Source organism: Rhinolophus sinicus, chromosome 3 (genome assembly GCF_057876585.1).
Source record: "Rhinolophus sinicus isolate RSI-liver-muscle chromosome 3, RSI-T2T, whole genome shotgun sequence".
Taxonomy (NCBI): domain Eukaryota; kingdom Metazoa; phylum Chordata; class Mammalia; order Chiroptera; family Rhinolophidae; genus Rhinolophus; species Rhinolophus sinicus.
Window position 1 is genome coordinate 24,375,961 of NC_142503.1, and position 24,470 is coordinate 24,400,430.

Consider the following 24,470-nt stretch of genomic DNA (forward strand, 5'->3'; position numbering starts at 1 on the left):
GCTTCATAAAATGAATTTGAAAGTATTGCTTCCACTTCCTTTTTTGGAAGAGTTTGAGAAAAATTGGTATTAATTCTTCTTTAAATGTTTGGCAGAGCTCAACAATGGAGCTGTCTTGTCCTGGGCTTTTCTTTGTGGAGAGGTTTTTTTAATTACTAATACAGTGTCCTTGTAATGTGTTCAGATTTTTTATTTCTTCATGATTCAATTTGATAGGTTGTGTATTTTTAGGAATTTTATCTGTTTTTTCTGGGTTGTCCCCCTTTGTTGTATAATTGCTCATAGTAGTCTCTTATGATCCTTTGTATTTGTGTGGCATCAATTGCAATGTCTTTCATTTCTAATTTTATTTGTTTGCGTTCTTTTTCTTTTTTTAGTAAGTCTAGTTAAAGTTTTGTCCATTTTATCTTTTAAAACAAAGTTTCGTTGATCTTTTTTATTCTCTTTTTAGGCTCTATTTCATCTATTTCTACTCTGATTTTTGTTATTTCCTTTCTTCTATTAACTTTGGGCTTAGTTTGTTTTTTCCCTAATTCCTTGAGGTATAAAATTAGGTTGTGTTTCTGCCTTTTATTTTTCTCACTTTGTATGTTTATCAAGGAAAGGATCAATTGATCCTTGCTTCTTACTTTCTATATTAAGTAGTAGTAAATTGTCATTTATGTAATAAACTTCCTAGAAAGCATGTTTCTTTTTATAGTTCTTCTTCATTGTGATTTGATAACTGCACATTGATGAAATATTTGTAGTGCTAGTGTCAGTATCATAACTGTGGTACTTAAAACCAGATATTTCTTAAAATCTTTTCTTTTGCCTGCTTCATTTGTAACAGTTCCTTCATTTGTTATAAACCAACTCCTTGGTATTTTGTCTTCATTAAATACATCAATTTGCATTGACCTGAACTGTACAGAATATAACTATATAGGGACTGCACAAAGTGGGTGGCACTTTGTTCCATTTTGAATAAAGTATGACATGACATGATATATATCAGGGCTCAGCAAAATTTTTCTGTAAAGGCCCAGATAGTAAATATTCTTCGCTTTATTAGCCACTTGTCTAACATTGTGGTACAAAAGAAACCGTAGACAATGTGTAAATGATTGTGTCACTATATTATAATAAAACTTTATATATAAAAACAGATAGGGCAAATTTCACTGTGCAGGCTGTAGTTTGCTGAGCCCGATATAAAGTTGAAATTTTATATAGATGGATATACTAGATAGATAGATAGATAGATATCACTAGGGTGATAACTAGGTTGTTTAGTCTATAGAAAATGAAACCTAAAATTTGCATTTCCCACTGCCATTTAAGTATTTTTAATCTGTATATAAAAAAAGACTGATGTAGTTTTAATTTTCAACTTCTTATCCAATATTTATAAATGTAGTATGAAATTAGGCAAATATGTATTAGAGGATATTTAATATTTGTGAGTACTTATTTACATGTAATAGGGTTATATGTGTGATCACATTTTAATATATTAATATGTAATTAATATATTATGTAATTAATATAGTTAATGTATTAAATATAAATATATAACAAATATATACAGATTTAAATTGCCTTTAAAATGTTTTATATTTGTTACTTGTCAGTTATGAAATATTTTTCTCTACTTTTCATTTTGTGGGTACTTTTTTATAATTATCAATATAGAACAACTGGGGCAGCCTGGTGGCCCAGTTGGTTAGAGCACGAATTCTGAACAACAGGGTTGCCGGTTCAATTCCCACATAGGCCAGTGAGCTGCACCCTCCACAACTAGATTGAAGGACAGTGACTTGGAGCTGATGGGTCTTGGAGAAACACACTGTTCCCCAGTATTCCCCAATAAAATTTATGTATACATATATATATGTATAACAACTGAAAACTGCTTACAGGATTTTAAAAAGAATGTTCAGCTGGAAGAGTTTCTTAGAAGACCACATTCTAATCATTGCACTAAGCATTCAATATTTTTGGCCATCTTCATCATTCCATACTGTCTGCTAGATGCTGCAAACAACACAGTCTATGACTTTATCCAGTTATGATCTTGTGGAGGGTATGGTTAACTAAAGCGACAGTGACAGTGTTGTAGTAAAGAAAAGGGTGCTATGTGAATACAAAGGAATAGGGGATCACGTGTTTTTTTAGCACAAGGGCAGAAGGAAAAAGCACAATAAGTTTAGAGAACTTAAACATTTGACTCATTTATAGCACAGTATGGAAGAAGTAATGTGAGACTAGATTAGTTAAAATTAAACATTGTTTTACAGCCATGGGTAGTAAGAATGTAATCAGAAAATATGCCATTTCTTGCACTGTTAGAAAATGTTTTTCTAGAATATAATAAAATAGATGTTGCTAAAATTTTGTACATATTCAGCCTAATGTAGTAGTAGTCGTCAGTTGAGTAGCTAATAATACAATTTAATACTTGATAAGGTTGATAAGATTAAATAACAAATATCAACATGTGAATCTTTTTGTCCTTGATTTCATAGTTTTGGTTTCTATATGATCACATGTTACATGGTTAATAATATTTTGAGCTAAATAGTCCTTCCCAAAGTTTGAGATGATAATTATATAATAATGATGTTAACAATTTTCAAAAATGGTTAAATTCGTAATACTGTTCTCTCATACCCTTCCCAGAGACGTATCAGATTGCTCTCAGAAGACTTCACTTCTAACGTCTCCCCCTTCCAACCCATCTCACAAGTTATTGCTAGAGTAACATCTCTAAACCACATTCTGATTCTGTCATTCCTCAAAAAGCTGTAATATATGAACCTTACCTACTTTATAGGCTTACCTATTTCTTCTCTCTATTAAATGTCTCTTTCTGTCCAGAGCAGACTACTCAAATTTCCCCAAACTTACAGCTCCTGGTTACCTACCAACTCCTATTTCTTTGCTCCTGTCCTGCATCCTCCACTCCTCCTACCTCACACCACTTCATCTTTGTTGAAAACCCACTGTGTTCATGAAATATCTCCTAATCCCTCACTCATTATTATTGACCTTTTTTTGTTTCTCTAAAATATATCTTGTATTTCTTTAGGAAAATTAATCTCTTAAATTAGTATAATATTTACATTGATTTCCTTTGACTCCTGTTACAAATACATAGTACAACATGATATACCTATTATTTTGCATTCTGTTTTCTTTACATTTACTATCTCTTTATAGCTCATAATTATCCTTAATGTGGGATCTACTACTATGTTCCCCTATGGTCGAACATTTTGGTGTTACAATAGATAAAGTGGATTTAAACGTCTTCATAGAGCTTTTGTTTTATTGCATAAATTTCCTTGCGATGAATTTCCACGAATGGTATAAATAAGTTAAAGAGTTTGAATACCATTTGCTGTGTGCATATTGTCTACACTTTCAGCAGAGACTGAGTATACCCATTCAGCAAGTTACAAGCAGACCTGCAGAACTCAGAAGCAAAGCCTGGATCATTTCATATCATCTCCAACAGGCTAATGCTTAGCAGTTAACTCCTACAGGCATTGTGGTGTAAAGCATCATGGAAAACTTGGTCTTTTCAAAATGATCATGAGGCAAGAAGTTGTCTTGTTAAAAAAGAGATGGCTACAGTGCTTTTTAGAAAGATTTAAATCAAAAATAAAAGTAATTTTTGAGTAATCCAAGGTTTTATTGTAGCAGGGCTTCAAAAATATAACTGGCAACTTTTATATCAGAATTATAAGCATCATTTATTAAGCTCTCTGATACAAGGTAGTCAATATTCTATCAACTTAGAATGAATAAAATCAATTTGATTAATTTGGAGTATATTATTCAAATTATTATTTATCTTTCATTGAATCTGTAGTTTAAGAAACATTGGACTAAGCCCACACATTGGATTAGATTAACCTAGAAAGACCTTTTCAGTCTGAATTGACTCTCCTGTTTTGAGAGAGGTGGCAAGCATAAAGATTAAAAGACTTTACAAATTTTGTTACTGTGAGCTAAGATAAAAAACATGCATGCTCTGACCTAATACACACATACAAATACATATTAATAATACCTACCCTTATTACAGGCAAATCACTGACACTTTTGCTTTCATTTTAAATATAACTGCTGGTCAAGACCCACAGAACTGATTTCACAACTTCCTTATGGGTCACAAACTACAACTGGAAAATTGCTGGCTAAAATTAAAAAGGAGACTTTCCAGTTCTTAGGCTATAAACAGTCTTTATACAGTGATTATGTAAGGATTGTTTGCATTAGTTTCAGGAGTGTTTCTCAAAGGCCCTCAGAATGAGAATAGCTGCAGTTTGATTTGGTTCTGACCACCCCTCCCTAGCCACAGATGAATAACTGCTAGTCTTCCTTTTTTAAATTTTAAAACTAATTTTTGTAATCCTGAATAAGCATTATTTGGCTTATAGCCAATGCCTGGGGTCTTTGCCTCCTTACCATAATTAAGGCAACTTTCTTCCAGATTGTCTCATTATGTATCACTTCCATTTACCCTAAACCATCAAAAAAAAAAGCAGCCCCCTCTAATTATTTATTTTCCTGATCCTTTTCTTCCAGAAGATGTAATGTACCTGAGCTTCTTTTTCCTTAAGACCTCTCCTCAATTATAAGCATATCTTCCTTCTTGTTACCCTGATTACTGTTGATATTTATTGTAGATCTGAATTTCACTCCACTCACTTTCATTCGGCCAAAGGAGCCTTAGCACCAAAAGGTAATAGCTCCTTTCTCCTAGTCTGCTGTTAGTCTTTCCAAATAACTGCTAAAATATACATGTCAGAGTTCTTCCTCTGAGGTCAGTGTTTTGTGACTGCAAAACTTATTCACCAATCTTCTGTGTTCCTACATTCACTTGGATTTGGGTCCCTAGTGCACCATCTTCTTTACCCCTAATTCCTCCATCAGGTTAGGTAACCTTGTGGTCCCTGTGGAAGGAACGTTCAATGTCCTGTTCTCATAGTTGAACCCCACATTTTTCAGTTTCTCTTCAGGTTGCCTCCTTTTGTCTCTGCCTACCAAATGTTACCCTTTTTCAGGGCTGTGTCATCAGCAATTTATACTCCTGGATGTTCTTGTCATGGCTTCAAATAAAGAAAATGGCTTGCATTTAGGAACTATTGGCAACAAAAAATATGTATCTTCAAACCATATTAACTCAGGGTCACAAGAGGGGCAGATTGACAACCTACACTACTGAATTTTTTTCTTTTTGCCCCTGATTGAAGTTAAAGATTCATTTGCGGCTACTCTTCTGTAATATGGGTAGGTTATTGAAAGAATTGTCACTGAGTGACATTATGCCTGCCTAAGATGTTTTTTATGGCTTATAAAATCGGGGTTTATGTGAATTTCTTGCTTTATTTCTGAACATGACTGGTTTCCATTGAAGCTTGGGTCCTAAACAATTCATTAGCTCAGGTTAATTTTATTTTGTGGTTTATTTTAATTTCAGGATTGTTTTCCCATTTAAACAAACACAAAAATACATTGTTGTCAAACCAGTGACTTTTGGGACTTTTAAATCTTTTGATGACTTACGGTTTTAATAATATTGTAAATGTGCTAGTATGAGTAATTTATACTAGAAATTCATGATTACTAAAATACAGCAAGCACATCTATAATTAAATGTATTCTTTAGCTTTATTTGTGCCAGAAAATGGAGGCGCACTATAATGGAATATATATCTACAAAATCTGAAAGTGTGGTACCTCACAAAATTTTGACTAAATGGCATTTCCCTCAAGCCAGTAACGTAAAATTTTGTGGAATTCAAACACCTGATTTAAAGAATAAAATCATTGGGATGGGAGAAATGAAGTTTTTAAGAAGAGATAGCATAGCAAACAACAGTAATCTCTAAAATCATCCATGTATTAAGCAATACTGAGACATGATGTTTTCATTTAAAGGATTATTTCCTAATTCAGGGTAAAGAATAACCAAATATGTTGTAGGGATCATTTGAAGTACTTTTGTTTATTCATTTCTATTGAAACTGAGTCAGTTACCTGATTCTTGATGAAGTATTTAAAAGATTTTGAGTGTGAGTATAGGAAAGTTAAGCATTTTATTTCTTACCCTTTGTAGTCAAGGGAACTGGCTGAGTCAATTTATAAAGAGTTTTATAAAAAGGAAGAAAGGATGTTGTTAATTCAGAAAATGCATAAACCTGTGGAATAGACAGTACGTTGAGAGACATTAACCATTGCTGGATTTTTTTAAGTGGGGTCATCATTAGAAATGAAATATTTGGTCTCTGAATTATGTTGTTGTAACTTTCAGCATTGTACAGAGGTTAAAATGATCTACAGAATAGTATAGCTCCTGAATCTGATAGTATTATTTTTAATTTAGGGAATAGAAATGGTAATTTACAATTAATAAACTGAATAAAGTTTGATGCCTGCCTTATCAAATAGAAGACATAAATTTTCTGTGGCTATTGTGAAGAATTTTTTTAAGAAAGAAAGAAGAGAGCAGAGTCCTTGCCCTGGGGATATAATAAACCACTGTAAAGAGAGTGCAAGTACCTATACATATCTTAACCCTTGATTATATATTGTACATTTGTCTGAAGGATATTTTTAATGCTGGGATATTAGTATGAAGTCAGTATGTCTTTGTGAATGAGAATTTAATCTAAGCAGAACATAATCGATTACGTAAATGTTTCTAAAAAATTCTCATGATGAACTAAAGGTCAAATACTTTGGATTATCCATATTTATAAACCAAAAAGATTATAATGTTCAAATAGCACAAAAAAGAATTTGAATTTAGAAAATTTTTTTGGAAATTTTTCATTTGTCTATAAAATACAACAATTCAGAAACTACAGGAAGTATATCTATCTATAAGTAAACATAAGAACTGAACCAGAGAGTCAGGTAATCAGGAAGCTTATTGACCATCTGTATACATCCAAGGTATGATCAAAACATATGGTGAATGTTTAAAAAAAAAATTTATTACAGTAAAAGACACATTGCCATTAATCCCCCTCAAAATATTCACCCTCACTTCGAACACACTTATCCCATCATTCTTGCCACTTTCTAAAGCAGTTCTGGGCGTCCTATTTCTTGATTGTCTTTACTTCATTGTCCATCATGACAACGCTCCATGTCACACATCGCTTCTGGTACGGCAATTTATGTCAAAAACATTATGGTATGTCCTCCTCCACCATATTCACCAAATCTGACACTGTGACATCCAGCTCTTCCCTAAAGTCAAAATGACCATGACAGAAAACGTTTTGAATTAATTCAGGACATTGAGGCAGCCATGACAGCACAACTAAAGACACTCACAAAAGAGGACTTCCAGAACTGCTTCAGGAAGTGGCAAGAACGATGGGATAAGTGTGATCAAAGCGAGGGGGAGTATTTAGAGGGGGATTGATGGCAATGTGTCTTTTATTGTAATAAAATTTTTTTAATTGAAACATTCACCGTATTTTTTTAATCATACCCGTATACTTCATATTATGTGTCATGTGGAAAGGGAAAGATATATCCTAGAAGACATGATCCATAAAAAAAAACACATATTTATAGGTAATCAAACCATTAAGGGCTTTAAATTGGATGCATTAGGTATTTACCTTGAAGCTGAATGTACTGACAATCCAAAGCTAAAGTTGATTTTTTTTTATCTCTTAACAATATTCTAAAAAGTTGACCTTACTGATAAAATACAGTTAAATTAAGAAAGTTAGTACAAAGAAATGTCACATGATTTGAAAATTATACAGATAGGTTAAACACAACATTAGCATGTCAGGATTCTCAGCAATGGAGTTTTTGGAATATTACCACTCATAATTATTACATCTTTGTTGGGTAAAATTGTTGCTATGCATGTTGTTAAAAGGCTGGAAGACTAAAAGTTACTGAAACAACTGCTTCGTGATATTGAATAAAAGTTTCATGAGGAATAAAAAAAGGATTTTTCCATTGAGATTCATAATTTGTTTTATATTCTTAAATTTTTAGTATTGTATATTCTTGAGGCTTTGAAATTGTCTTAGTCAGTACCCATTTGTTTTTGTCATGATTTACTTTTATTCTTTACATAAGCACTATTAATCATTTGAATGCTGTAGTGTTAATGTTGATTATAGTTACTAATATTTTCTGCTATAAACCAGAATGGTATTCTTTGCTCCCAATTCCTAAAATTCATCAGGAAAGATATCATTTTTATACTTCCATTCAAAAATTTACAGGGGTAAGTAAGTTAGTTAAAATTGTCATCTTCAGTAGTCATAAGGACAAATTATCCTAAAAAATAGCTTTTACTATTTCTTTATTTTTTAGCTCTCAAGAGGATGTTAATAATTTATTTCTTCATAACAACTGTTTGTATGTTGTTGTATATGTGTGTAGGATTAGGTAGTGTTATGTTAATAATTTTTATTATGTTGATATATTTTCATCCTGCCTTTATTCTTTCATGGGAAAATATGAATTTAGACTTGAATTTACTATTTTCAATTATAGACATTTATATTTTAAATATTTTTGTTCTATTTATTCTACCTTTCATGTTTCTATTATTTTCAATTAAATGCATATATTGGTTTAATCTGTTTGGGGAAATTCTCCGTAATGCTAACGGCATTATCATGCCTCTCAGATAGACATTGGTAGGTAAAAGCATACAGAACTCTTGTCCCAGCCACCATACACAACCACCAAGATCATAGAAGAAGAAAAGGACTTGACAAGTGTCCTCCAGTTCTTCTCATTTGTTCTGAGGGATAGTATTACTTTCACACTAATTGCTTCAGATGTCTATGAAACAAATTTGGGTGCTACCAAGAATATGAGATGTACCCCCTGCTATAAATATACTTGATAATACCAGTGGATCTCTAATTTCAGGAAGTATTTAGTCAGTGCAGGCAGATGAAGGCATTTTATCAAAAATGGACAATATAACTGCCCATTATTACCATGTTTTTAAAGTTGTTACGTAATGATATATGTATAAAGACTGCATTATTATTTTAGGGTTTAGACTTCTGGTTGTAAATATGAATGTGTTAAAATGCAAAGGTGACTTAGACTACTTATATAAATATATATTTTCATTATGCTAATTTAGTTAAAATTTCCTTTTTATCTTCAGATTGAAATTTTTTTCTTACCTTTCATTAATAGGTAGTATAGATCAATCAGTGTTAAAAGAATTACCCCCTGAACTCCTGGCAGAAATTGAATCTACCATGCCACTTTGTGAACGTGTGAAAATGAATAAACGCAAGCGTAGCACAGTTAATGAAAAGCCAAAATATGCTGAAATCAGTTCAGATGAAGATAATGATAGTGAAGAAGCTTTTGAATGTAAGTATCACATAACTTTATTATTACTTTAGAATTAAAAAGCAGATTGATGTGTTTGTCTCATTTATGATTTTTTGGGTTAGCAAGCATACAGTGATCTTAATTCTTAATAATATAGCAAGTATTTTTCTTGGTACTTAAAAAATATGTGAAAGATGAGATCAGTTGGCACCGAGAAAAAAAATTTTAATGATCTTCGGTTAGCATCAAATAGCACTCGTATGTCTATGTGTATTTAGCAAACATTATTGAGCTCCTACTAATGCTGAGCATTGAGAATAAAAATACAAATAAGATGTGGCCCCTGTCTTTGAAGAGCTTTCATTCTAATGGGGGAAAATGTAAATAAACAATTGTAATACATTGAGAAAAGTACAGTGATAGTAGTAAATCCAGGGTGCTGTGGGAGCACATTGGATTGGCATCAAAAATCATATTGGGGGTTCAGGAAACGCTTACTGGAAGAGGTGACACTTGATTTGAGTCTTGAAGGACACATAGGAGATAGCCAGGTGAAAAAATATTTAAAACCATACTATCACTAAATTATGAATGGATTAGCCACATTGCCAATTATCTGTGGTTTGGACCTGGCTTCTCCTTTTTGCCCAGCTGTGTCCTGGAATTCCTCCCTTGTTTCACTGTTTTCCAGAGCTGGCTTCTTCACTACACAGCTACCTCTCTACAACACTGTGATCACCTGTCTTTGCACTAGACTTGCTATACCTCGCCTGTCTTCCTACTGGTCCACTGAAAAAGTTCTTCTCTTTTATCCCTATCTTCCTTCTTCTGGAGCAAGAGAATTGAGCCTAGCCAAGAGGGGTCAGCAACCTTGTTTGACTTAAACGGCATTCAGTGGAAACAGACTATGGGAGATCTTCACTTGTGTGCCAACTGACTTAGTCATTATGACCAAAAGAAGTGGGAAGACCACCAGTGTGTTCTACCTTTTCCACCTAGTGTCCATAGATTGAGGTGTGACAAGCAAGGGCAGGAAGGACAGATGCATGCTGCCATTTTAAAATGTATATTGCTGATGGACGCCCTTCACCTCCTCCAAAGTTTTTAATCAATGTTCATTTACTCTGATCGTCTTAAAATTGTGAGCTCTTGAGCTGTGAGCAGTAGACTATGAATACTGAACAAATATGAAAAAAGTTTTAAAATTGAAATAAAACATAGCAAAGTTAATCTGACATTTAATTATATGTATAATTGTTATAATTTGTATTATCATGAGATGTATTTATATTTCAGTGGGTGAAGTCAATGCTTTTTTATTAAAATCAAACATTCTGGTCATATGGGAACATATGCTCTGGAAAGGGAGAGGAGAAAGCAGATCTGGTGGCTCAGAAACTCACTCCCCTCTCTACATATACACCTCTCTTTCACTTTTCCTCCCTCCCCCCAAATATATCACTCATTTCTAAAGGGAATAGCTTAGAAGGAGAAGTTTCTTAATTGCAGATTTACTTCAAATTGCACTTCAACTCCTATTAATGGAGAGTGGCTGCCTGCATTGCTAAGCTGATGAGAGTTCTGAAGCTACCTCAGTTAAATAGAAAGGACAGCATAATGAGAAATGCCCATGAAATGTAAAATAGGGGAGAGAACCACAAATGCCTCGCTGTCATCAATGCAGCCACTATTTTTTGCTTTCTATTATGAGAGCTATTGTCTCATCTTATGGGAGCACGTAACTTCATGTTAAAACCATGGAACCATTATATCAAGTATATATGGAACCAAGTATACTGAAAACTAACATAGTTAGAGTACCTGAGCTTCAACCCCTGCTAGGAAAAAGGGGAGTTTCTCTGGGTTTTTCAAAAGACCTCAGAGTAGTTTCCTGTTTTTCTTGGTGTATTTCTATACAGGTAAATATAGAAAAGTCAACTCTGAGCCTACTGATTTGAGTGATGAAAGAATTCTAGTTGATAATTGACAAACAACCAAATGTTATTATGCCACAAGAAAAGCAGTGTAGTGAAAATATAGTACAATACAAAATATGAAAGTATTATGATAACATAACAAGCTTATGCTGCTTTGAGAGAGACTTTTTGAAACCTGCAGTTTGACTGCAGTCTAATCAAATTGGTCTCCCAAAAATCTAAAACTAAGGAAATAGTTTAGTTGAAGGAGAGAGGGAAGGATGGAGGGGTAATTTTGAAAGATTTGGATGGCCATAGCACAAATATTATTAGGTCTGGAGAAGGAGGAGGGGAGATAAGAAGCTAAAGAAAGATATAGATGAAGTTTGGAAAGGGAGGGTGGAAAAAACCCAAGTCGTATTTTATGTACTATTGAGCTCCTACACTACTGCCAGGGTAACGAGAGAAACAGAGAAAGAACAAATTAGTCATAATGAATTGGGATCCTGATAGCCTTATTGCAATACACGATGTAGCATTAGAAGTTGGGTTTTTTTTTCTAATTTCCATCCTGATTTTCAATTTCCCATTTTTAGCCTAAAGTTTAATGAATTTGAAACAAAAACCTCCACAGCCTAAAAAAAATTACCACCTATACATATTGTATGTACTTGCTAACAATTATAAGATTTTTCAAGTATTTTCTACTTGTAGAATTGAATGTTTGAAATGGGTTTCTTATGAAATTAATTAAAATTCAAAAGGATTAAGTAGGTTATATTTGGGGTCATAGAATACTACTTTGTGAACAAGTTTGCTTGTTAGTTGTCATTCCTCATATTTGGTAGGTATTTCAGTACTTGTTGAAAAAACACTTAGTGAATGCTATCCATAATGACCTGTTTCTCTCTCTCTCTTTCTCTCTCTCTCTCTCTCTCTCTTTCTCTCTCTCTCTCTCTCTCTCTTTCTCTCTCTCTCTCTGTCTCTCTTTCTCTCTCATACATACACATACACAGACACACACACACACACACATATAAACTTACATTTATATATAAGGCAGCCCCTCAGTAAAAGAATATACCGGGGCATACCCTAATCATAAACGGGGGGAAATTCTCCCTCATGTATTTTATAGTCAAATTTATGCCTAATTATGAAGAAAATCGTTGAAGTTTTAACTATATCCATTTACATTTATCCTTTTAAATGAACTGTCTTGCTCTGCCAAGCCTGTGACCACAAAAATGAGGAAACAAAATTATCCGTTTTTGTCATACTGTTAGTAGATTGGGCAGAAGGATCCAGAAAGAAGCCAAACTAGATTTTTGAATAGGAATAGCTGGGGCAGCTTATAAGAGTGGATCAGTCAGGGTATAGACATTGATCATCCATAGAGAAAGACACGGGCACAAGCATAGAGTGCATGGGCCAAAGGTTTGCGTCCTTAAACCTAAGCCAGGGAGGGGATTCAAGCAAAAGTTTCGTATTTGGGTTTTGATCATAATTAGGGAATCAGAATCGAAGCCAGACACAAGAAAGCATGGGAGTCACATTTACATCGGCTGATTAGAAAGTATGTCATTGTCAGCAGCAAGTGGTCACTGTAACAACCAGTATATGATCCCAAGTAGGACACATCAGTTCTCTATCCTGGTTTTAACTTGGTGGTGCTACACCCCAGAGCAGGTATGATAAATATTTGTCATTTATACTGCCCTCCAGCTCTCAATGGACAGACATTGCTAATCAGTCTTTCTTGCTGAAATATGATACTTTGTCTCAGGGCTCAGAAGTATTCTCAACATGATGCTCTAGGCAGCTATTACCAGTTGATCAGAGTTGGTGTGTCAGATGAAATGTTTGCTAGTTCTGTCCAAAGGCTTCTGCCAGTACTGGTGACTTTAGCAGAATGTTTAGACCTCTGGAATGATGGGGAAAGGATTCAAGGTAACTTAGATAAATATGCTTATGTAGCATGCATAAGCTTAACAACTTTTCTTCTTGGGTTTCAGCAAGTGTGTTGTTGGATAATTGAATTCAATAGATGAGTATTTACAACTATACAGTTTTATTCTATCTCTGTAGGCTTGTGATGTTAGATTATCAGAGTCTTACTGAATTTATAACTAAGTTGTGGGGTTAACCTGGCTGTTAATTGATCGTATACAGTTTCCCATATTCTGTAACACTTTCTCGAAAGTTTACTTTTCCTCCAAACCCTGCCCCCATCAAAAACCAAATGCTTTAAGGTGTTTCTGTTTTTAATCCAAATCCTAGGTAAAGATTGTTTTACATGCCTGAGTTTATCCTAAAGTTTAGATACTATCTCTACTGACACTGAATACCTCTGAAATGAGCACTGTGGTTTAATTCTCAGAACATTCATATCTATATTTATTAGCAAACTGAATTCATGAAAAATCTTTAAATCTAAATAGGTAATGCTAAAATAAATGATACCATTTCTATACTATACAGAGGGTGCCAAAAAAATGTATACACATTTTAAGAAAGGAAAATATTAAAATTGTAATATTCAATATATACCAATAACAAAAGGTGAATACAAGTCATGTGTATACATTTTTGGCACCCCCAGTATTTATATTTCTGGTTAAACAGAATGACTCAAAATTTCCTAGTCCCATACAATGTAGATTTTTTTCTCCCCATGTGGTTCATTTGTTAAGTACAAGTTTTAATAGTCTTTTTAAATGAGGTAAATTATTTGTCATGGGGATTTGCTTCTAGCCTCTAGGAAACGACATAAAAAAGATGATGATAAAGCTTGGGAATATGAAGAGCGTGACAGAAGAAGCTCTGGGGATCATAGGAGAAGTGGCCATTCTCATGAAGGAAGAAGGAGTTCGGGTGGTGGTCGTTATCGAAACCGAAGTCCATCAGATTCTGACATGGAAGATTATTCTCCTCCTCCCAGCCTTAGTGAGGGTAATTCATCAGTGTCAACGGATTTCTTACATAAGCCAATTTAAATTTAGGGCTTTGACTTTGAAGAATATTTGAAATTTTTATGAGTTAATTAACAACAACTAATTTTTAATTAAGACCCAAGTATATATTTAGTTTGGATTGGCAGTGATTATTAAGTAGTTAATTAATGTTCAGGAAGAAACTATAAACACAAATAAAAATAATTTAAGTTGTATTTCCTGCATTTCAGTATTTCTTTTTGTTCATTTTAGTTGCTAGAAAAATGAAGAAAAAAGAAAAACAGAAGAAGAGGAAAGCTTATGAACCAAAACTAACACCTGAAGGTAACATTTTAGTTTATCTTTAGTTTGTGATATTCTTCAGTTTCCATTTTCTACTTGAAATAATAATATGCTTTTTTCCCCCTCTGTTGCAGAAATGATGGATTCTTCAACTTTTAAGAGATTCACAGCCTCAATAGAGAATATTTTGGATAATTTAGAAGATATGGATTTTACTGCATTTGGTAAAATAATTTTAAAATATATTTATTTACCTCTAAATATAATATTGGTATAAAATGTATTAACATTTATTTACCTATGTGTCTAGCTTCCTGCCAGTTAACTCTAGTGGAGAAAAAGGCATGTTCTGTGCTCCCAAGAAATTGAAAGTCTAGTTGTGGAATCAAGTCTATGTTATGAAGAAGCTGAAAACTTTAGTATAAAAATGAAGTTTTAAAAAGAATCCTGAGAGTGCAGCTACCACAGGTTAGAGTAATTAAGGAAGTCTTTATGCAGACAAGAATCGAATAGGCCTTATAATAAGGAGGGTACTAATATGAGCAGAAATAGGAAGCCCATCCCTCTATTCATTTATTCTCATAGCCAATATTGATTGAATTCTTACTGTTTGTCAATAGTATGTTAACTGCTAGAGATGCAAAGAGAAATACCCATGCCCTGCCTTTTACTACATACAGTAAATCCTCACTTAAAGTCGTCCTTTTGGAAACTGCGACTTCAGGAGCAACGACTTAATGAAAGCAATTTCACCGTATGCTAATTGATAGAAACAAGAATTAAAATCCTACAGCATATTTCTGGTCACAAAAACATCACCAAATTTCTGATTAAAGACCCAAAACGCTTGTAATGTTAAACATTGAAATAAATGTGAGCTATACATACATTTAAGAAAGAGTTCAAAAATAAAAAAAGTAATTATTTTCCAACCTGCTTATTCTAGTTTGAGGTCATGGGTGGCCTGTCCCAGCACTACAGGGCTCCAGGCAGGACCAACCCTGCACAAGATACCCTTCCATTACAGGGCGCACCCCCACATACCCACACTCACTCATACTGGTACGTTTTAGACATGCCAGTTAACCTAACAGGCACATCTTTGAGTTGTGGGAAGAACCCTAGTACCTGGAGAAAACCCACATAGACATGGGGAGAACATGCAAAACCACACAGACAGTGGACCCGGCTGGGAATCAATTTTTTTTTTTTTTCCAGCATTATAATGGAACAATGTTGAATTAAATGAAGTGATTCAAAGACCTGCTGTAATACATAATCTAATATGGAAAATAAACTAGTAAACCAGTTATAATGCAGTAGAATTAATGTAATATTCATATATTTCTTTTAAAATAATATGTAAAGATCATATCTATAAATATAAAATATTAGGTTTATAAAAATACTGCTTATAATGTTTAGAGCTCCTCAACAATTTTATGCCACCTTCAGCTGGTACAAACACTAGTGCCTAATTTATACAAAAATCATATGGCATATAATAATTTTGATATATCTGTTTGAAAGTGCCTCAAAAGGTATGTTACCCATTATTTTGAAAGTACTTGTTTTATGAGGGTTACTTGCCCAAGTATCTTTAATGTGTTTCCCCATTATTTGGAGTATCAGTTTCATCATTTCTAAAACTTTCCAATTCTGTGCTGAGAAATTGTCTTCTGTGTCATTTAAGATCCCAACAGGAAGGCAGATGGCACTTTCACATTAGGAAAATTTGAGGAGGAGTATTTACAAAAAGACCAATTACAAAAGTAGGGGCAGAATAGTGCCAGAAACCAGGGTTAACAGGCATGGAAGTGTTACTATCTCTGCAACCAAAGGAGCATGTATAAAGAAAACTTACCAGAACTCAGTATTAGGGGGAAAAAAGCTGTCAAGTGGGCTGCCTTGAAAAAAGCAGTAACCTTTTGATCAGAGGACATAGGCAGCCTGAAGAGACCTTGCAAGGAAGGAGTCAATGATATAAGTATCCTGACCTTAGTCTCCTCTTTGATCTTCTGACAGGGCTCCCCACTGGTTAAACCCAAACAGAAGCCAGAGGGCATGGGAGACTGTTGATGTGGTCCATACAGGTCAGCCTCCTAGGGCAGAGAGCTTGATTGAGAAGGGTCAGCAGTGTATCTAAAGTAGTAAAGATATCTATTTTCTCTTCCCATCTTAGTTAGAACTCTTAACTTTAATCACTGTCCTCTTTCCAGGGTTTGCTTGAGTTTTACAGAAGCCTCTGAGGTTGTTGTTGTTTAGTTTGTTTACATGTGTTTGTGTGTCCGGAAATTTTATTAAAAAGGTAAGCTTACTATTTTGAACTGCTTCTTTTACCTAAACTGTTGGTGTTTGTTTTCAGGTGATGATGATGAAATTCCTCAGGAACTGCTCTTAGGAAAACATCAGCTTAATGAACTCGGCAGTGAATCTGCTAAAATTAAAGCAATGGGTATAATGGATAAGGTATATCACTAAAGTAAAATTTATGAATTAGTTAATATATGATGTTTGAAATTAAAGTGTTCAAGGTAAATTGCAAAATTTACATCAAGAAATAATGCAAAGAAAATTCATGATTGCTTCTAAGAATCTAACTGAATTATGTTTTTTTTAAAAAACCTTGAATCGAAATATTCTGCAAGTTATTATAAAGAAAATCATATTGCATGGAAAGAGGAATGGGCCTAGATTCTTTTCACTGTTTAATTTTCTCATTGTTGCAAATGTTGAGATTATTTAAATGCAGAAATAAACTAAATTTTTCTTTGACATTTGCTTTAGTCCTTTACAGTGGTGAAAGAGTAAAGCTATGTTTCAACATATTAAGTACATAGGCTCATTGCTTTAGGCTTTATAATAAGTTGTTGAGTTGTCTTCCTACGAGCTCTCTGTTGCTAAGTAGTCTCATTGCACTAATGGAATAGCAGAATGTTTTTTCATTGATAATAACTTCAAACAATAATGCATCAAGGGATTGCTTCCAATAATCTTTATGAACCACTATTCACCCCCTAAACTACTGCTTGGTTGCTATGCAAATGCAATTTCAAGAAGATTCCTGTCTCCTCCTCTTCTAACCAGGCTCCCTCTTGCACAGAATTGTCTACTCTAGTTTCCTAGTCTGTAATGTAGAGATAATGATTCGTCCTTCAAGAGTAGTAAAATAATTGATAAAAGAATTTATGTTGCTGTTTTAGCTTTCCACTGACAAAACTGTGAAAGTCCTAAATATCTTGGAGAAGAATATTCAAGATGGGTCAAAGCTTTCCACTTTGTTGAATCATGTAAGTTTAAGATCCATGGTGTTAATTTTACCCCTGTTGTTGTTAATATATAACTTTTTTTTATAAGGAACTTTGATTTATAGGGGAAATTCCAAATTTCATTAATTTGACCTTGTTACCACTTACTAGTTACATTCATTAGCATTGCTGCTAGAATTATACTTAGCAATTCAAAATTAATTTTACACATTGTCACTTCCCAGCTTTGACAAAGAATAATGACAGATGTAAATTCATTTAATTTAAAGGACCATTCTTTAATCTTACATTGTGCTCTTCTTTGTGTACTGTATGAGTGTGTTTAAAACGTCCTTTTATTTATGAAATGATAGTAGGTAATTATTCTTTTTCTTGCCATTTCCTGGAAAAACAGAAGTCTTATGCTGATTTCCTAATTATCCCAAAATATTAATTGTTTTATGCCATTTTTATACCTAGCCCAAGTGGTTATTTAAAGAATTAAATAAATAAGTGAATTCATTTAAAGTGCTTACCAATATCTGGAACATTGTAAGTTCTCAATAAATGTCAACTGAAACCTTTGTTAAATTTTAGTACATTTGTATCAAAAGCAGTAGCAACATGGTAATGGTTATGACCTGATTAAATTGCCTGGGATCTGCCTTCCTAGCATTGTAGCAGACATTCAACATCATATGCACTCAAATTGATCTTGATATCTCTATCGTTAATGAATACAAACACTAGTGCTTATAGGCATTTAATAAATATAAGAGATAAAAATTTGGGAAAGTTTTGAGTTAATAAATTTTCTTTATTTTTAAAAGACTGATTTAAAAAATAGTATATTTATTGTAAAAATTTTTGAAACTACAAGAAGGTCCACATTCCTATCCAGCAAAAAAATTGTTAACACTTTTGATATATATACTTTCATTCTTACATGTAAGTATATACTACGTACATGCACTGGATTTTATCTCAGGGAAATGTTCTTGATGTTTGCAGAAGCCACAGGATTGCTAAGTGATCTACATGGAATAAAACTGTAGAAAAGTAATCTCAGGTGGTATTTCAGTGGCTTATTAAGTATACTCATGTTTTTCCAATGCCCCCTCTAAAGTCATTTTTGAATCATGTAATAGAAACAAAAGGCTTAGAGAAATCTGTAGCAGCAGTATGCTCCATCTTTACACGTTTTATTTAAAATACTTTGGCAAGAAATTGTTACAAATACCAAGAATCTAGCATTCTAGAGAGCTAGCTGATTCAGTCTTAATGAAATTATTTTCACTCCTGAAAACCTTAGCACTATTTAATGTGTTGCAGACAGTCTTTAACATTTGGCATAAATGATGAATAAGTCTCCTCAACTGACTCTTCTAACCATCAATTTTAATATCAAAGAAAAGCTACTTTACCTTATTTTTTTTAGTGGTTATGTAAACATAAAATGTAAGAAAGCTAGAGATTTAGAAAAAATGTAATCAAATTTTTAGGCATTAGTGATTAGAAAGCCTCTCTCTGCTTAATATATAATATGCTTTTATTTAGTCCATTTCCCAGTATATAAGCTTTGAATAACATGCATATGGAGGTATTCCTAGAATGTGAAGTTGATATTTCGTATGGGGTTTTTATTTTATAAGTAATATAAAAAGCGCCCTTCACAATAGTAATGCAGGCTACCCATGTGTAAATTAAAATGCAGTCTTCAGTTAGTTGTTGAATTACCCATTTTACAAAATACGTTTTCAGTAGTCTGCATAATCATTGCTTTTTAATCTCCATTTCAAATATACAGTGTTTTGGAAAATATGTATTAGGAATGATTGAATCAGTAACATTTTATTAATTTTAAATAAGGCTCTATCTTTCATTGTTAATTTTTGCTTTGTTCTTACAGCAGTGAGCAGAATTTATAGTTTTTTTACTATCATAATGTTTATACCCCTAATAGAATTATTTGTATATAAGTACAGTCTTCAGCTAAAATCTTAGATTTAGAGCAAGTACACAGACGGTAAAGGTAACTGTAACTGTCACTGGAGTGTCATCTAGTGGTGAAATTAGGAAATAGGGTATATTAATGTGAAAACATTGAAACAAGTACAATAGTACCTCGGTTTTCAAACGTCTTCATTGATGAACATTTCGGTTTACGAACACCATAAACCTGGAAGTAAATGCTTCCGTTTTTTGACATGCCTCGGAAGTTGAACATGTCACGCAGCTTCTGCTGAGTGCAAGATCCTGAGGCCTAGCTGTCAGCTGTTTTCTAATGTTTCAGAACTCGAACGGTCTTCCAGAACAGATTACGTTCGAAAACCGAGATACCACTGTATCTTACTTAAAGTAATGTCAATATTTATACTTCATTCCTAATGTTTTGTAAAGAATGTACACATTAGAACTCTTACCATGTTTTCTACCCGTGAAAATCCAATACAATTTATTTTTTTATATTTTAATCTATAAATATGTTTCCACTTCATTAACAATGTGCTATTTTTTAGAATAATGATACTGAAGAAGAAGAAAGGTTATGGAGAGACCTTATTATGGAGAGAGTTACAAAATCAGCAGATGCCTGTCTTACAACTATCAACATTATGACATCCCCAAACATGCCAAAAGCTGTATATATTGAGGATGTAATCGAAAGAGTTATACAGTACACTAAATTTCATTTGCAGAATACACTTTATCCTCAGTATGATCCTGTTTACAGATTAGATCCTCATGGAGGTTGGTTTGTCCTTTTGTATTGATACTTTTTGAGTGTAATGTCAAAACTACCTATTACATAATTTTACCATGTTGGATGTCTCAGAATGCAGTGATTTAAAATGGCATCAAAATTATTAAATTACATAGATTGTTAAAAACACTGGCTTTGATTTGACTAGAATATAGAACTTTTAGTTAACCCAGACTTGTTCATTTATTTCTTTAGCACCTATTAACGTATAATAAAGTAATTTCTACTGTTCAGAGAAAATCCCAGATAATATTAATTTCTGGTTATATTTATCACTTCCCATTAACTTTACCCAAAATATTAGTTACCTACAAAATGGATTCATTCAGAATATATATTCTTTTTCTTATTCCTAACCTTTATAAATGAGCCATGAAATATTTAACATGTACATGGTAGAAGAGAGGAGGACAAAATTGATTCATGAATCATCTATGTTTAGTTACCGATTGTTTAATAATTGCAAATAAATTTAAGGTTAATGTAATCTAACTATCCTGCTCCAATTAAAAAAAATAGCAATAAAGATGAAGTGAAATTTTAGATATATGAATTTAAGAGCCACTTAAATGTGCCATACATTATCTGTTATAAGAATATTTCCTTTCTGACTAAATATGCCTAGAGAATAATTTTCTCTCTTAATAAATAACCAGCTTTATTTACCAGGTTGTATTTTTATGTAGAAATAAAAAAGTGTGTTCTCTTAATTTAGAAGACAGTTTTATTACTGTTTATTAAAAATTATTAAAAGTTTATACTTTTTTCATTTTAGGAGGCTTATTAAGTTCAAAGGCAAAACGGGCAAAATGTTCCACCCATAAGCAGAGAGTAATAGTAATGCTTTATAATAAAGTTTGTGACATTGTTAGCAGCTTATCAGAATTGCTAGAGATACAACTTCTTACAGACACAACAATTCTTCAGGTAAGTTCTTTTTTTAAACCTTTTGTATATTTGTAGACTAGTGATTTAAGAATAAAGGTCTGATTGAGTTCAATATAGCCTTGCATACTCAATAATCATACCAGCACTGTGTTATTTTTTCCATTCATATCTAAATTGAAGAAATAAATGCCAGTGAAATTTTAAAAAGAAACATTTTGTGCATAAGACAGGTGAATGAATGTAGTATAAATTCCAGACTCCAGATTCTTTGAAAGATAAATTATCTTTTCTTTTAAAATATGTTTAGATATTTTCATCCAGAATGGCAGAATTTTTTTTTTCAATATGTATTCCTTGGCATTTATTAATCCAAAAGGTAGAGATTTGAGAAATGGCAGCTATGAAGGAAGATACGTGCTAATGTGCTTGAGGATGAAAGAGAGAAGAGAAAGAACTAGATACCGATTGTTGAGAGAAAAGTAAATGCCCTGTGAATGTTTTAGAATTTCGTAAGGTGGAATTTTACTGAAATCAGCTAGAGATGTGTACTAATTTTTCTTTTTGTGTGTGTATGCAGGTATCATCAATGGGAATAACACCATTTTTTGTAGAAAATGTCAGTGAACTACAGTTGTGTGCCATTAAGTTAGTCACTGCAGTAAGTATAATCAATTTATATTTTTAGTTATCTCTCCAGAAAAATAATATTGATAAACGTTAAATCCAAACCTGCAAAAATTAATGTAGACTCTTGTTTCCCATAGAGTTATTCCAACATAAGGACTATTTTAGTGTGCCTTAGATTTTTAAACTTTTCTAAATATTTAAACTATTTCAATTAGTAATTCTGTATTTACAGTAAAATCAGAGTTGTTTAAAATTTGAATCTCGTCTTACTTTCCATACCCAAGATATCATACTCCTTTAAATGAAATTAGTATACTCTGACTCCTATAAGAATATTATAATTAATGATAGAAAAATTGAGTAAATTACCTCAGTCATTGCTATTGAAGATGTTGAAAACATTTTCATTCTAAATGGCAGATTTTTATCACATGTTATAGTATTTTATTTTGTTTTCAAATAATTGTAACTTATTTTGGAATCTTATAATTATTAAACAGGTATTCTCAAGGTATGAAAAGCATAGGCAGTTAATTTTGGAAGAAATTTTTACTTCACTTGCAAGATTACCAACAAGCAAGAGGAGTTTAAGGAACTTCAGGTAATTATAGCAAAGGCCAAGTACAATGAAGAACTCCATTGTATGGTAGCCATTACATATTTATTCATCATTTCTGTCTAACTTTTTATTTTAATGATCAAATAAAAGAGGGAAATTCAGTTAGAACAGCATGAGGAATAGCTTAGATGGGTGAAATAACAGTACACATTTAGGAGACTTGAAGTCCAGTGATTCTCAAGTGTAACCGTCTGAGGCAGGATTTTTCGGTCTTAGTGCTATTGACATTTTTGGCCTGGGTTGTCCTGTACATTATAACATGCTTAGCAGCATCCCTGATATCTGCCTATCAGATGCCAAAAGCAACACCCTTCCCTCGATGGATGACAGCAAAAATTTTCGCCAGACACTGACAAATGTCTCCTGAGGAGCTAAATCATCCCTCGTTAAGAACCACTGGTTTATGAGTAGAGCAATATGAAATTGGCTTGAAAAAGAGTCAGAGGCAGTTCAAGCACTTTATAAGCCATACTAAGGAACTTGGACTTAATGCTTTATACAGTAGGAAGTCATTAAATACTACTTTTTAAAAGAGAGCTGAAAGAGGACTCTAACAGCAGTATAGAGAGTAGACATGAAGATTAAATGCTCTGAAATCACTAATCACCGAGTAAAGAATATTGTCCACTGCTGTGGTCAGCATTATTGTCTTTGTTTTCATAGGTAATCATCATCATTATCATAATTATAATTATAATATTCCTGAGTGATTGAATATGTTAGTCTGGTATGTAGAATTAGATTGCTTTCAAGACTGTCTTCTGTAAAATAATTGTTTTTATCTTAATTTTTGGGACTGATTGTATATTGATAAACATCTGTTTTCTAGTAAGCCTGAATTAAAACTACCAGCATATAAAAGAATTCTTGTGTTTTTATAATATCTTTAGAACAAAAAGTTTAGAATTTGGTTTTTTTATATTCTATCTCATTGATCTAGCGCAGATAATCAAGAACTGACTAGCAGATTCTAATAAGAAAACACCAGAATGCATGGGCATTTGGAACTCTTGAAAACTTTTCTCATTTAAAAAATCATTTTGAGAAACATATTATTCAATATAAATTTTTTTCTGCAGTGTATATAGAGTATAGAAATTTATATTAAATATTGCATTTTTGACTTTTAATTATCTAAGTATGCATAGGGCATGGTTGATTGTTTTCTAATTTACAAAAATAATTAGACATGGTGCTATATAAGTACTAAATAAAAATTATGCCTAGAAATATTGATAAAGAAAGCATCTCGAAACTTGCAGATGATAGATAACATGAAAAATGAAATTCACTTCATGCTCTGTATGGTTTAAATATTTTCTTCTCCATTAAAGGTTAAATAGTAGTGATATGGATGGAGAGCCTATGTATATTCAGATGGTCACAGCACTGGTTTTACAATTAATCCAGTGTGTAGTACACTTACCATCATCAGAGAAGGACTCTAATTCAGAAGAGGACTCAAATAAAAAGGTAAGGAGTCTTTTGTAAGTTTTATAACTATATATTTTTATAGGAAGAAGCACATATATCCTCTGCCATTCTGATAAAACTGAAGTTCTTATTCAGGGCTTCATGGGTAATCTTTAGGATCCTTGTAGAGCACTAGACTAGGCTTTAGGAGACTTGAGTTCTGGTTCTGCCTGTTAATATCTACCTGTCATGAAACATACGAATTTAAATCTGAGTTTGTTTCTTTAGCTGTGAAATGGGAACAATAGTACCTAACAAGTCTACCATACCAAGTTGTAAGACTCAAGTGAGGTATAGAATGTGAAAGTGAATATTATAACATGTAGTACCTGCATTAATGCATAACATATAATTGTAATATAATTA

At 32.8% G+C, this 24,470-nt stretch overlaps 1 protein-coding gene across 6 annotated transcripts in view; it reads left to right on the top strand.

Annotated features, from left to right (window-relative positions):
• Positions 1–24,470, top strand: part of NIPBL (NIPBL cohesin loading factor) — a 189,437-nt gene that overhangs the window by 117,716 nt on the left and 47,251 nt on the right. For 5 of the 6 annotated variants that reach the window (XM_019737211.3, XM_088796488.1, XM_019737212.3 and 2 more), the window contains 11 exons: positions 9,190–9,372; positions 14,004–14,201; positions 14,456–14,527; positions 14,620–14,709; positions 16,851–16,954; positions 17,689–17,775; positions 20,253–20,484; positions 21,273–21,424; positions 21,963–22,043; positions 22,513–22,613; positions 23,966–24,104. In XM_019737211.3, the coding sequence (XP_019592770.2) occupies positions 9,190–9,372; positions 14,004–14,201; positions 14,456–14,527; positions 14,620–14,709; positions 16,851–16,954; positions 17,689–17,775; positions 20,253–20,484; positions 21,273–21,424; positions 21,963–22,043; positions 22,513–22,613; positions 23,966–24,104 (1,439 nt within the window). The remainder of the gene's footprint in view (positions 1–9,189; positions 9,373–14,003; positions 14,202–14,455; positions 14,528–14,619; positions 14,710–16,850; positions 16,955–17,688; positions 17,776–20,252; positions 20,485–21,272; positions 21,425–21,962; positions 22,044–22,512; positions 22,614–23,965; positions 24,105–24,470) is intronic. The other variant, XM_074328993.2, reaches the window with a different exon arrangement.